At 47.4% G+C, this 13,331-nt stretch overlaps 1 protein-coding gene across 1 annotated transcript in view; it reads left to right on the top strand.

Moving 5' to 3' along the window:
* Positions 1 to 1,460: 1,460 nt before the first annotated feature.
* Positions 1,461 to 13,331, top strand: part of COL6A5 (collagen type VI alpha 5 chain) — a 106,810-nt gene continuing 94,939 nt past the window's right edge. Inside the window, exons 1-3 of the mRNA XM_062179081.1 lie at positions 1,461 to 1,527; positions 3,583 to 4,182; positions 8,953 to 9,585. Of these exons, the coding sequence (XP_062035065.1) occupies positions 1,461 to 1,527; positions 3,583 to 4,182; positions 8,953 to 9,585 (1,300 nt within the window). The remainder of the gene's footprint in view (positions 1,528 to 3,582; positions 4,183 to 8,952; positions 9,586 to 13,331) is intronic.

Raw genomic sequence — 13,331 nt, 5'->3', positions numbered from 1 at the left:
ACAGCAGGGTGAGCCCACAGTGCCCAGGCACCTCACCCACACAGGTGCATGAACCACACAAAGATCTGTGAGTTTCTCAGTGTGAGCACCGAACCCTGAGCCTCTGAATCCAGCCCAGAAACTCAGCCACACCCCATGGCATGCCCTATCGCACAGTTATGGAATTCCCACAGTCACAGGATCCACTCTCAGTCTCACAAGGCTCCTGGTCCAATGAAAGGGCCACAGTGCTCCCAGAGCCAGTGCCTAACTGATAGAGGTTTGTTGGTGCTCCACGTTGGCAAGTGGAGTCCAGCTGCCTTGATAGAGTGAGGGGAGGGAAGCACTTCACAGGCTTAAGGGGGTGTCCTGCCCCCTGGCTACTCTCCAGCCCAGACTCAAAGTCAGTGAAGATGGCAGATGTAGCCCTCTGAAAAAAATCCCTCAGTCAATGTATGGGCCTCAGCCTCAGCAGCCTCTAGTTGCCTTATTAGGATGGTATTTCCTCCCTGCTGCTTCCTGGGTGCTTGGCTCCAAGAAAGTGGCTCCATGAAGTTTTCTGATTGGTTGTAAGCTGCATGGAGAGGGATGCTAGAATAATTAGTAAAATTGGTTGTAAGTGTAAATGATAGAACAGTTTTCATAAGGGTTTCATGAAGAAAGAAACATTGGTAGCTGCTGGAATTTTTAAGTCCAGTTATGAACCTTAGTAGTCATTGTTAGTAAAACAATAGAAGAATAGTGGCTGCAAGGGGCAGGTGTTTGGCTGAATGGTTGAAGATGCCCACGTCTCCTATCAGAATGCTTGGGTTTGATGCCCAACTTTGGCTCCCAATTTCAGCTTCCTGCTAACATGACCCTGGGATGGCTCAAGTAATTGGGTTCCTGGCACCCATGTGGGAGGCCAGGATTGAGTTCATGGCTTCTCACCCAGACCAGTCCTGGACACTGTGCATATTTGGGGAGTGAACTGGCAGATGGCAGCTCTCTCTGTTTCTGCCTTTCAAAAAAGAAAAAAAAAGGAGTAGCAGCTGCATACATTTTGTAAGAACACAGATTTTCAATAAGATTTATAGCATGGTGGTTGCAAGCGTGAGCACTGCAGGCAACTTGCCTGGGTTAGTCTCCTGTCCTATCCTGTACCTCTATTCCTTTGTGTGTCACATAACTATAAAATTTTTGATTCCCTCTAAGCTTGTTATGAGGATTAAAATCAATGATACTTAAGAGCACTAAGAAAGCTGCTTTAACTCTGGGAAGGGCTCAGCAAACAGTAGTATTATCTGGTTTCAACAAATACTCCAAAATGCTTGATGAATGCCTGATAAACACTCTTGGCATATCTTGAGAGATACTTGTTTTCAGTGTATTGTGCTCCAATCCAGCAATCCTGATAGCTGTTTCTTGATATGCAATTGGGCTTTTAATATTATAAATAATTTTTTTTTCCAGAACAGAGGCAAGAAACTTTCACTAGCAAAATGAAGACCTTGTTCATTTTGTTTGTCCTAATCCTTTGGATGGAAACATTGGCAGACCAGAGCCCAGGTACCAGTATTCTTTATGTTTATTGTTTTTAGGAATTTTTTGTCTCAACAAAGTTTATATTAACAGAGAGAAATAATTTACTTACTAAAAACAATCAAAGTACACAGCATTTCATAGCAATGGTAGGTTATTCAGTCTCAACAAACAGAAGCTCTCAGAGATGGCACAAAGCACAAGTCATGAGTTATGTTACACCCCGCTGGAAAACCTTTAGTTTTTCATTGATTTGCTTAAATCTCAACGCTCCACATCTCTATGGATAGAATCAGAATACTTATTTATAGGTCAGTTTGAATACTGACCTTAAGAAGTGAAAGAAAAGAAACTCCCCACAGAAGACAAATTATAAATATTTTGGTGGCTAAATCATTGCCTTCCTTTTTAAAAAACATGAAATATACAGGTTGAGCAGCCTGAGCCTGAAAATCTGAAATGTCCAAAATCTGAAACTTTTCGGAGTTCTGACATGGTACCACAGAGGGAAGTATCATGTCTGAGCTCATGTGACAGGTCTCAGTCAAAACACAGATGTACTAAAAATAGCATCTGGGGCCAGTGTTTGATGTGGCAGTTTATACCTCTTGGAACATCCCTATCCCATAGTGGAGTGCTGAGTTTGAGTCTTGGATTCCCCTCCAATTCCAGCATCCTGCTGATGAGCATCCTGGGAAGCAGCAGACAATAGCTCAAAGACTCGGGCCCCTGCTACCTACATGGGAGCCCTGAGATTCCTGGCTTCAGCCTATTCCAGCCCTTGGTGCTGCACACATTTGGGGAGTAAACCAACATACGGATGATCTCTCTCTCTCTCTCTCTCTCCTCTCTTCCTTTCTCTCTCTTGCTTCCTCACTCACTCTCACTCTCACTCTCACTCTCTCCCCTTTCCCTTTCAAATAAAATGAAAATAAATTGAAAACAAACAAAAAAAATGGTTTATGAGATCACCTCCAGTCTGAATCTACAAGTTGTCTATGAAACACTGAATGAATTTCATGTTTAGACTTGGGTCGCCTCCCCAAGACGTCTCCCCATGCATATGCAGACATTCCAAATTTGAAATCCGAAACACATCTTGTCCTCAGAATTTTACTTAACGGATACTCAACCTGTGTGGGTGTAGAGTGTGAAAACTAATTTTTATACTTTGTTGTAATTACAGCAAATGTAGTTCAAAGAAGTATACTGTTTACCCTATGATTTCCTGACGAATTTCCTTGAAAGAGAGAGCCAGCCGCGAGGCATTTCCCAGCCCATTACTGATTCCGAGAGGCGAGGTAACCAAGCTCCCCTCTGAAGGAGATGCTGCTGGGGCCTCCCCTTGCACAGACTCACGTGTGGACATGGTCTCCCCCAGCTGCCCTGGCTGCTGCGCACAGCTGTACCCCACCCTCAGGAAAATTGCTCTTGGGTTTCCCAGAGCCACCGTACCCAAGAGGATGTCCCCTCCTCAGCTCTTTCCCACCAATACTGGGGTAGAAAACAGAGAATGAGTGACTTCCAGGGGAGTACAAAACACAGCTCTTCCCCGATTCATGCTGCAGGCCCCTCCCCAGCAGGCCAAAGATCATCTTTGAATGCCCTTCAGATCAAGCCAAAGCTGGAGTTCACTGGTGGAAATCCTTGGCTGCTTCCCCCTGTCCTATCCTGATTCTCTTCTGTGCCTGTCCCCATAGGCCAAAATCCCTCTCAGATCTGCAACCCAAGACAACTGCTTACTGTTCACTGTTTCCAAACACTGCTATTAGTACACGGACCAATTTAGAACTTTTGGGGTGGTCTTGTTACTGATTTCTTTAGTACAGCACCGGAGCTTCAAGTCCCAGAACTAAAAAGAGAAAAGATTTTCAGTTGTGTCTGTCGAGTTCAGAGAAAAGTCTTGCCTGACATGATAGCAACACATGTGTGATTTCTTCCGTTGGACTTCCGGAAGACATTTTCTTTGGGATTCTCATACCCTAAGCACCTGAATATAGTTTCGAATGAATACTGCGGTCCAGAACACGAAGGCTCAACACTAACCTTGACTTTGCTAGTTGTTTTTTTTTATTTTTACAGGGCCGGGCCCTCAGTATGGCGACGTGGTGTTCCTGGTGGACAGCTCCGATCACCTGGGAGTTAAGAACTTCCCTTTCGTGAAAGCCTTCCTGAACAAGATGATCACCAGCCTCCCCATCGAGGCCAGCAAGTTCCGCGTGGCGCTGGCGCAGTACAGCGACCAGCTCCACAGCGAGTTCGGGCTGAGCACCTTCAAGGTCAAGGGCCCCATGCTGAACCACCTCAAGAAGAACGTGGAGTTCCTGGGCGGCGCCCTGCGCGTGGGCAGCGCCCTGCGGGAGGCGCACAGGGCCTACTTCTCCGCAGCCCCCGACGGCAGAGACAAGAAGCAGTTCCCCCCGGTCCTGGTGGTCCTGGCTTCGGCCGAGTCCGAGGACGACGTGGGGGCAGCTGCGGAGGCCCTGCGGCGAGACGGGGTGCGAATCATCTCCGTGGGGGTGCAGAAGGCTGCTGAGGAGGGCGTCAGGGCCATGGCCACGTCTCAGTTCCATTTCAGCCTCCGGACGGCCCGGGACCTCAGCACGTTCTCGCACAACGTGACGCAGGCCATCAGGGACGCGGTGCAGTACAGGGACGCGGCCGTGGATGCTGACGTGGGAGGTACGCGCGCCCCTCGTGGATCTGTGCCTGTCGGGCCTCCTCTCTCGCAGTACCCATCTGTGTTTCCATGATTAGCCATATCGCAGTAGTGGACATTTCTGAACATCTGATACATTTCTGTATGTGTCGTGCCGTCCTTCCCACCGTGAGACAGAACTGGCCACTTGTGTTTCTATCTGTATTCTTTGGGTCTACTGTGGTGTGCTGTTTCCCTGTGAGTGACTAACTGAGTCCTACAGATGCGGAAAGATCTTTGGCTGCTGTCTTTCCCTCGTCGTCCTGGTGTGGTGTGAGGCATGCAGTAAATACTGTGTACGTGCCAGTGGGCTAAAACGTGGTGAGTCTCTGTGGGCCTGGTGACCCCGGAAGGCGATGCCCATTAGCAGCTGTCAGAGTCTTGGTAGCACACAGCAAAAGGAGTGTTCTCAGGCGGGCAGCGGGGGCAACGGGGGCCATGCATCCTCCAGCTGTCCTGGACCGTTGTGGACCTCAGAGGCAAAATCTCCCCAGTGAGCGCCAAGACCTGCAAAAACCAAATGTTCACTTCGTTTTCTCTCACAGCCCTGCGGTTGTTTTATACTGGCATTTTCCACATTGAAGACATATCTTTTCCACATTTTTGTTATTCAGATGCATCTCCTCATATTTAAACATTTTTTTCCTGAAGAGCTGCCTTTCAGTAATAGTGCATATTCCAACAGTCAATCTTTGGAGTGAGTAATTGTCGTAACTACTTCTGACAGGCTGATGGGCTGTCAGAAACAACCCATCATGAGATCAGTGGGAAACAACCCACACAGAATTGACTCAAGACCCTTTCCTTATGTGATGGAAGAGCTCAGCTGTCACACCCTCCAACCCGCAGTCCTCCCCAGCTTATGTCAGAGAACACCCAGCAGTGCCCTGTGTGGCCGCAACCCCCTCCTGCCAAGGCTGCAGCGTCCACGTTGAGGTCTGTTTGTGGGAAGCGGCCGAAGAGCGCTCTTACCCTGGCCGTCACCACCCGGCTCCTTTGAGAGAAGCCTGACTCCAGGCCAAGAAGCCATCTGCTGTTCTCTTTAGGCTACTTCCCCTCCCCCAGCTGATGCGCAGTGCTTTGCCTGCGGCCCCTCGGAAGTCTGCTGTTCGTGCAGACGTGTGGGAGGGGAGGACCATTTTCCTATCTACGTTTATTCTTGGTGCCCTAGACCAAACTGAGGAGTACCTCTGCCTCCTGACAGTACAACGTCCCACTTGAAAGCCACTCGTTGTGTCGTGAGTGAGCTCTCCACAAAGATTCCGCGACCCCTTGAGTGCAAAAAGTTCACTTGCTCCCGGAAGGCACCAGTGGAGCCTGGGGAGAATGAGATGGGAAGCTGTACACGCCATCTGGCTGAGCGGGTGCTGACAGGGCAGGCCAGGGACGTGCCCAGTGAGTGTGCCCTGCTGATTACTGACGAGGGGACGCAGCCATTCTCTCCAGAGGAAGGGAGGAAGAGTCCCCAGCATCATGGACTTTCCTGGCTGCCTCTGTGCTCAGGTAGTGACAGGAGGCCATTCTGAGCAGGTGCTATCTAGTACTGAGACCCACAAAGCTAACTGGTCTGGTGCAACATGGCCTGAGCTCAAGGTCAAAAGATGCAGCCAAAGGCTGGCATTGTGGTGCAGTGGGTTAAAGCCACAGCCTCCAATGCCAACATCCCGTGTAGGTGCCAGTTCAAGTCCTGGCTGCTCCACTTCCATTCCAGCTCCCTGCTAATGCCCCTGGGATAGCAATGGAGGATGATCCTACTACTTGTGCCCCCGTACTCATGAGGGAGACTTGGAAGAAGTTCCTGGCTCCTGGCTTTGGCCTAGCCCAGTCCTGGCCGTTGAAACTATTTGGAGAGCGAACCAGAAGATGGAAGACCTTTCTCTTTGTCTCTCGTTCTCTCTCTCTGTGTAACTCTGCCTTTCAAATAAATAAATGAATTTAAAAAAAAAAAAAAAAGCTGCAGACAATGCCACTGGCTGGCTGGCTCTATGACCTTGGAAGAGTGATTGTCATCAGCACCCTCATCTGTTATATGTGTGGGTTGAGATGATCTTGAACTGATCTTGGGACTTCCTTCCTGTTCCACCAATCCCCAGTGCCGTGATTGTAACTAGCAGCTGATTTGCTTTTAGTCAATGAGCCTAGGCTTCAGTAATAGATTTCCTAAGAATGACGTCATTCTGTTTGTCACATTACAGTGCCAGTGCTTAGGTGGCCAGCTTTCTTTCCTCTATTCAGGTGTCTAGGTGATAGCTCTTCCATTTGCAAATCTGCCTTCCCAAGTGCCCTGGGATTTGGCATACAGCTGGTGGGAGGGGGAAAAAGATGGGAGACCATTCCTGGGAGGGTTTTGTGGCCCACACCTGGAAGAGACAGAAGCTACTTCTGCCCACATGTCACTGGCAGATCTTAGTCACAAGGCCACACCCATGTGAAGTTGGGAAGTCAATCTAGCTCTATGGCCAAGAAGAGAAAATGAGGCTTGGTGAGGGTTACAGTTAGTGTTGTCCCTGGGTACTGGGGAGTTCCTTTCCCTTTTCATCTCCCAATGTCTCCTCCTGCCTGGGGGCACTGCAGATGCATAGCAAATTCCTAGGCCATGTGTGCTGCTTCCCCTTCCTCTGGGAGATTAGAGACTCTTCATCCCTCTAAGTGGCCTCTTAGCCTGAGCATTTCGAGGCAGTGGGCTCTGCCGCCTTCTTTTACATTTTTTAAACATTTATTTATTTAAAAGGCAGAGAGAGAGAGAGAGAGAGAGAGAGAGGAAGAAGAGGAAGAAAGAGATATTGAGATGGAGATCTCCCATCTTCTAGTTCACTCCCTAAATACCTGCAACAACCGTGGCTGGGCCAGGTGGAAGCTAGGAGCTGGTAACCAAATTTATGTCTCTCACATGGGTGGCAGGTGGCAGGGACCCAAGCACTTGAGCCATCATCTACTACCTTCCAGGGTGCACATTAGCAGGGAGCTGGATTAGGGAGCAGAGCCAGGGCTTGAAGTGAGGCCCTCTGATATGGGATGTGGGTGTCCCAAGGGACATCTTAACGACTATGCCAAAAGCCTGCCCCCACCACCTTCTCCCAGGGCTCACTGCTGACCGCGCTTCTCTCTCCTGACTTATCTCACGGTACTACAGTGCAGCAGTGCCTTGGAGTCAGGGAGATCGGGGCTCAATCCCTGCCTTGGCCACACACGGCCTTGAGTACGTCATTGAAACCCGGAGCTTCTGTTTCCTTACCCATGAAGTAGAGGTAGTAGTGTCTACCTTATGATATAAGTGAAGTGACTTCTATGGCATTCTACCCAGTTTGCTATTATTAAGAGTAACAACTATTTACAAATAGATACTAACCTGAGCAGGTCATGCTGGGAGTTTATTTAATCCAAATGTGTAGAATTTAGAGTTGATTGGTAGGGTTATGTGAATTATGTTTTAATTCCATAAATAGTTCTGAGCTACCACAGGTGCCAGGTACTGGAAAGATAGAAATAAGTACGATGTGCATCCCACCTTCCATGAGCTTGCAGTGCTCCTGGGTAGCTCGTGGTTACACTTTCCACACTTGAGCTTCATCCCTCTGTGCTCTTCTGAGCAGCTGTTTTATGTGAACATGGTGTCCTCTCCCTTGTATGGTAGAAACCCATAATCAACTGCTCACCTGGCATCTCCTCTCAGATGCTCAGTAGTATCCCAAACTCAGCATGCCTGAAATGGAACTCTTGAATTTCCTCTGTAACTTGTTTATCCATCGCTTGGAAAAAGACCCCACCAACCATTCACTGAGCTGTTTAGCCCTGAAACCCAAGGATTTCCGTCACTTCCTCGTTTGTTCTCCCGACTTGCATCCAGTGTACCAAATCTTCTGTTCTGCCTCTAAGCCATGGCTCAAAACTGCCCCTGTTGCTCCATTTCAGCTGCTGCTGCTCTTGTCCAGGAACTATTACCTGTTTCTGGACCAGGGCAGTTTGTTTCCCTGAATTCATCATTTCGCTTCAACAACAAGAGTGATACTTAAAAGATTTAAATCAGACCCTGTGGCTTGCAGGCGATGTGCACCCTGCCTCTCTCTGACCTCACCCACCCTTGTCTCCATCACTCATTGGCCCACTCTGGGCTTCTTCCTTGCTTGTTCCCGCCTCTTCCTGTTCTTCCTCCCAGAATGCTTTTTTCTTCAGAACTCCGCATGGCTGAATCCTTCTCCCCTTTCATTTTTCAACTAAATATGATCCTTTCAGAGAATCCTTCCTTGGCTTCTTCATGGCCAAGGTCAGTTAAGCCCCCTGTTTCCATACCCCCAGCACTGTCACTCAGCCAACTCACCTTGCTGTCACTGCTGTCTGCAATAATACAGCTGGGTTATCTGCCCTCTCTGTAGAACGTGAGCTTCCTGAGGTCAGAGATGTTTCCGCTTACACATCCCTGCTCCCCAGCAGAGAGGTGGTGGTGACGGTGGTCCTGGAGGGAGAGGATGATGCTGGTAGTGGTGGCCATGGAGACGGTGGTGGTGATGGGAGAGGTGGACATGGAGATGATGGAAGTGGGCGATGGTGGTGGGGTATAGCAGGAGTATTGGGAAGAAACCTTCTGCAGTTAGAAAGAACACCATATGCAAAGCGTCTGGAGTCCATCACTGTGTAAGACTTGCCTCTTCCACGACTCCGCTGTCTTCACTAATGCCTTTTGACATGCAGCGAAGCACCTTTTCACTCCGGGGCCAGTGGTTTATGCTCATCCTCCTGCTTTCTCTCTCCCATAGTTCCCCTCCCGATGTCCTGTCAGAAAGATTCGCTGGCCGACCTCGTGTTCCTGGTGGATGAGTCACTCGGGAGCAGACAAAACCTGAGGCACCTGCAGACGTTTCTGGAAGACATCAGCAGCTCCATGGACGTGAAGGAGAACTGCATACGGCTCGGCCTGATGCGTTACAGCACTAGCACCAAGACCGTCTCTTCTCTGAGATCCAGCAGGAGCCAATCTGAATTCCGGCGGCAGATCCAGAAGCTTTCTCTCCAGGCTGGAAGAGCCCATACAGGAGCTGCCATCGAGCAGTTGAGGAGAGAGGGCTTCTCGGAGGCCGGAGGCAGCCGACGGGCCCAGGGCGTGCCTCAGATTGCAGTGCTGGTCACCAGCAGACCCTCGGACGATGAGGTGCGCGATGCCGCACTGGACCTCCGGCTAGAGGGCGTCACTGTGTTTGCAGTGAACATCCGGGGAGCTAACAGTACCCAGTTGGAAGAAATAGTGTCTTACCCCCCTGGGCAGTCCATTTCCATCATGAGCTCCTATGCAGACTTGGGAAATTACACCACAAAGTTCCTGAAAAAGCTCCAGAATGAAATATGGGCCCAAGTTTCTACTGTAGCAGAACAAATGGAACTTGATAAAACTGGTATGTTTGTTTTTTTAAATAATACAACTGGCTGCCCAGGGCTGGGGCAGGAGTGAAGAGTGACTGTAAATGCATAAGGGGACTTTCTAGAATTGTGGGAATGTCCTAAAACTGGATTTTGGTGTTGGTTGCACAACTTTATACCTTTACTAAAGATCATTCAACTATGTCCTTATAATAGATCAATTTTATAGCATGTTCAACATAACCAAAGGAAAGTGTGAAAAAGTAACATGTTAATTATAAAAATTACACTTTTTATAGTATAAGCATGAAGAAGAAAATAAAACCACTTGTAATCTTATGTTCAGATAAACCCATTCTTAGCATTTCTTTCTCTTGTCTTTAGTCTCTTCTCTGTCTCCCTCACTCCACTCACCCACACACAGACACCACCACCCCCCTCCACGGGTTGCAAGAATGGTGCCACAATGCAGACAACCGTGCCTCTGCACTGCCTGTGATGCTGGTGATGTGCTCTGTCCACAGCCTTTAGCTGTGTGTGGAGCACAGCAAATGTGGCTAGTGTGATGAAGAACTGAACTTAAATGTGATTTAACTTTGACAGTCATGTGTATTTAGTGGCTGCCATGTTGGACATTGCCGGTATATACAAGTGGGTAGTGTCAGTTCCATACATTTGAGCCTGACTGTCAGAAAGACACCAAGACAAGGGTGATTAAAACAGAGCAAAATAGTTTTTACTGATTCACAAAGTCCAGAGGTAGGCAGACAGAGCTTGCGTGGTGTATCACAGGGTCAGGGACTCTATCTCTTTCTGTTTTATTATTTATTTTTATTGTTGTTTGTGGCCTTCATTGCTAGGATCATAATCCAAGATAGTTGTTTCAGGTATCACACTCACATCCAGCAACCAAGGAAGATGAACAGGAAGAAGGGCAAGTCGCTGTCCACTTTCCTTTGAGGATACACCCAGAATTACACACTCCACTTCTGCTTATATCCCATTGGCCAGAACTTTGTCACATGTCACACCTCACTGTAGAGATGGGAACTGGGACATGTAGTCTTCATCTGGGACAGCCACGTTTGGAGATTAAAAACTGGGAGCCCATTAATGTAGGAGAAAGGGAAAATGAATTTAGGGATTAACCAATAGAAGTCATCTTAGCCACTTTTCTATCAACTTTATATTATGAATTTTAGCCATTTCCTTAAATATTCTTTTTCAAAATTCTTTTTTAGATTAGGAAAATACTTTGTTGTTTGATGTGCCGTCATTTGTTTAACATGTCTTATGTTGTTGGTTATATAGGTCAATGCCAGCATTTTGTTTTTAAAGTCTTGCAGAGATCATCCTTCTACATATATCTTTGAGTCCAACCATGCTTACATTCCCACATTTTGATCTTTTAAATTATCTTTTTTCCTTTCTTCCTAGTGAACAATTTGCTATTTAAGATGCTTTGTGAATCTGCTATGATTTTACTGAGCTCTTTTTGAAGGTTTATGACAGGAGATACTTAATGTGATTTTTGGAGTTTATCTAATTCTGAGTCATCTGCATATATTTTTCTTTACAGATAAGACAGTTCCAAACAGTTGACACTGGAATTTGGCAGCACTCATTTGGAAAAGAATTGTAATTTTCCAATGATTGCAAACTAACTTTCAATTCAGACTAGTAGGTAGAAGGCAGGATTCATGTTGCATCCTGCGATGGTCCTAGATTTTCAAAGTAGTAGCAAGAAACAAGTCCCCTATTACCTCCTGAAAGATAGGTAGGGGAGTCCCTCAGAATGGGAGCTGCCTTGGTCTAGTACCAACTATTATGGCTCAGGATGACTATGTGGTATTGGGACTTTATAATGCTGTGACCAAAAATTATTTTTGCTATTACAGAAATTCTAAATGGGAAGGTGTGGGATCAAAGCAAGGGCAAGGGCCTTCCACAAGGACTGCGTATTGTCTGTAAGTCCTCCCTAGCCAGGTTAGGTTAATTCACTCACTCCCAAATGCTGGTGTCTGACTTCAGTTGGGTCCCTCAGAGGCAGATGCTAGACAAGGACTCACAGGAAATGGATGAATTAGGAAGTGTGCTCCACAGAGACTGGAAAATGTCAGGAAAGTGAGCAAGTGGGACTGGAAAGGGAAGGACGGTAAGAAATGTCTCATGGAGATAACGTGGGCTCAGTTCTATGGTGACATTCTAGAGACAGCCTAGATCAAGCTGGCAAGGCGCAATGTAACTAGAGAATTTATTTCCCAGCACGATGCAGAATGTGAACTTCTAGACACTTCTGGGTCAAGTGCCAGGGAAAGAGGGTTCTGGGAACACTGGCATATTCCACACACAGATGTGTTGTGTGCCATTGGGAGGGAAAGCAAAGCACTAGGATCCAGAGTACCCAAAACGGTAAAAGAGCTGAGCAGATACAGGCAGACAACCAACAGTATCTGCTGTCCACTTAGAGTCTCCCAAGGAGCTTGTGACCAATTCAGAGGCCCAAGCCCTGGCCTGGAAACTTGCATTTTGTAAGGTTCCTAATGGACTCGTGCGTGGGCCAGAGTTTGGCAGCCAGCTTTGCAGTTTCAGAATAATTAAGACATAGAGGAACATTCTGTATCTGGCTTGGTCTCTGCTATATCAGCTACATCTCACACATAGTAGCTGTTCAGTTTATTAAACAGTACTTCAGTGAGTCAAGGGTAGACTTCTATTAACCTATATGTATGCCAAGGAAGGAGCTCAATTGTAAATCAAGACTGCTGGGGACTGCAAAATCAGAGTAAGAGCATTCCTTTCATGATTGAAATGCCTAGTGGCATCCGGTTGGATAGCTGTCTCTATTTTAAAATTAAATATGCGTGTTGACTCCTGTATCTGTCTGTATTGATAACAGTACAGATGGGGCCTTGACCCAAGAGACACATTTTTCTTTGGCACTGTCCAATCAAAATTTTGTAATGATGGGAATGTTCTATATGTCTGCTGTCCAATAGGGTAGCTACTATAGCAACATGGAACTGTTGAGCGCTTGATATGTACAATGAAGGAGTTGACTTTCAATCTGGTAGAATTTTAAGTAGCTAAGTAGCCTAAATCACATTTTCAGAGTAACATGTGCCCAGTAGCTGGTGTGGCAGCACAGCTCTGGGCAGTGGTCACCAGGCTTCACCACAGTCACCCACAGAGCTCATAGTTTGCCTGCCTTCATGGCTGACCATTCTACCTGAACACTTACTTCTTGGCTAGATATAGAAATCAATTCATCTTGGTGGTTTTCAAGTTTTGCTTGCCTGGAACCAGTCCTATTTTTTTCAGATAATGGCTTATCTTTGCCTTGATCCTTTATGTATTGATTCCATAGTTTAATTCTCAAGGTCAAACTTTTTTCTTTTTTTTTTTTGACAGGCAGAGTGGACAGTGAGAGAGAGAGACAGAGAGAAAGGTCCTCCCCTTTGCCGCTGGTTCACCCTCCAATGGCCGCCGTGGCCGGCGCATCTCGCTGATCCGAAGCCAGGAGCCAGGTGCCTCTCCTGGTCTCCCATGCAGGTGCAGGGCCCAAGGACTTGGACCATCCTCCACTGCCTTCCCAGGCCATAGCAGAGAGCTGGCCTGGAAGAGGGGCAACCGGGACAGAATCTGGCGCCCCGACCGGGACTAGAACCCGGTGTGCCAGTGCTGCAAGGCGGAGGATTAGCCTGTTAAGCCATGGCGCCGGCCCAAACTTTTTTCTAATATTTCTACTCTCTTCAAGAACAGTGGTAGCTTGAAGTAATGT

Source organism: Lepus europaeus, chromosome 2, assembly GCF_033115175.1.
Source record: "Lepus europaeus isolate LE1 chromosome 2, mLepTim1.pri, whole genome shotgun sequence".
In the NCBI taxonomy this organism is placed as follows: domain Eukaryota; kingdom Metazoa; phylum Chordata; class Mammalia; order Lagomorpha; family Leporidae; genus Lepus; species Lepus europaeus.
The sequence above is the reverse complement of the archived record's forward strand: the minus strand, read 5'-3'. Positions and strand labels throughout refer to the sequence as shown.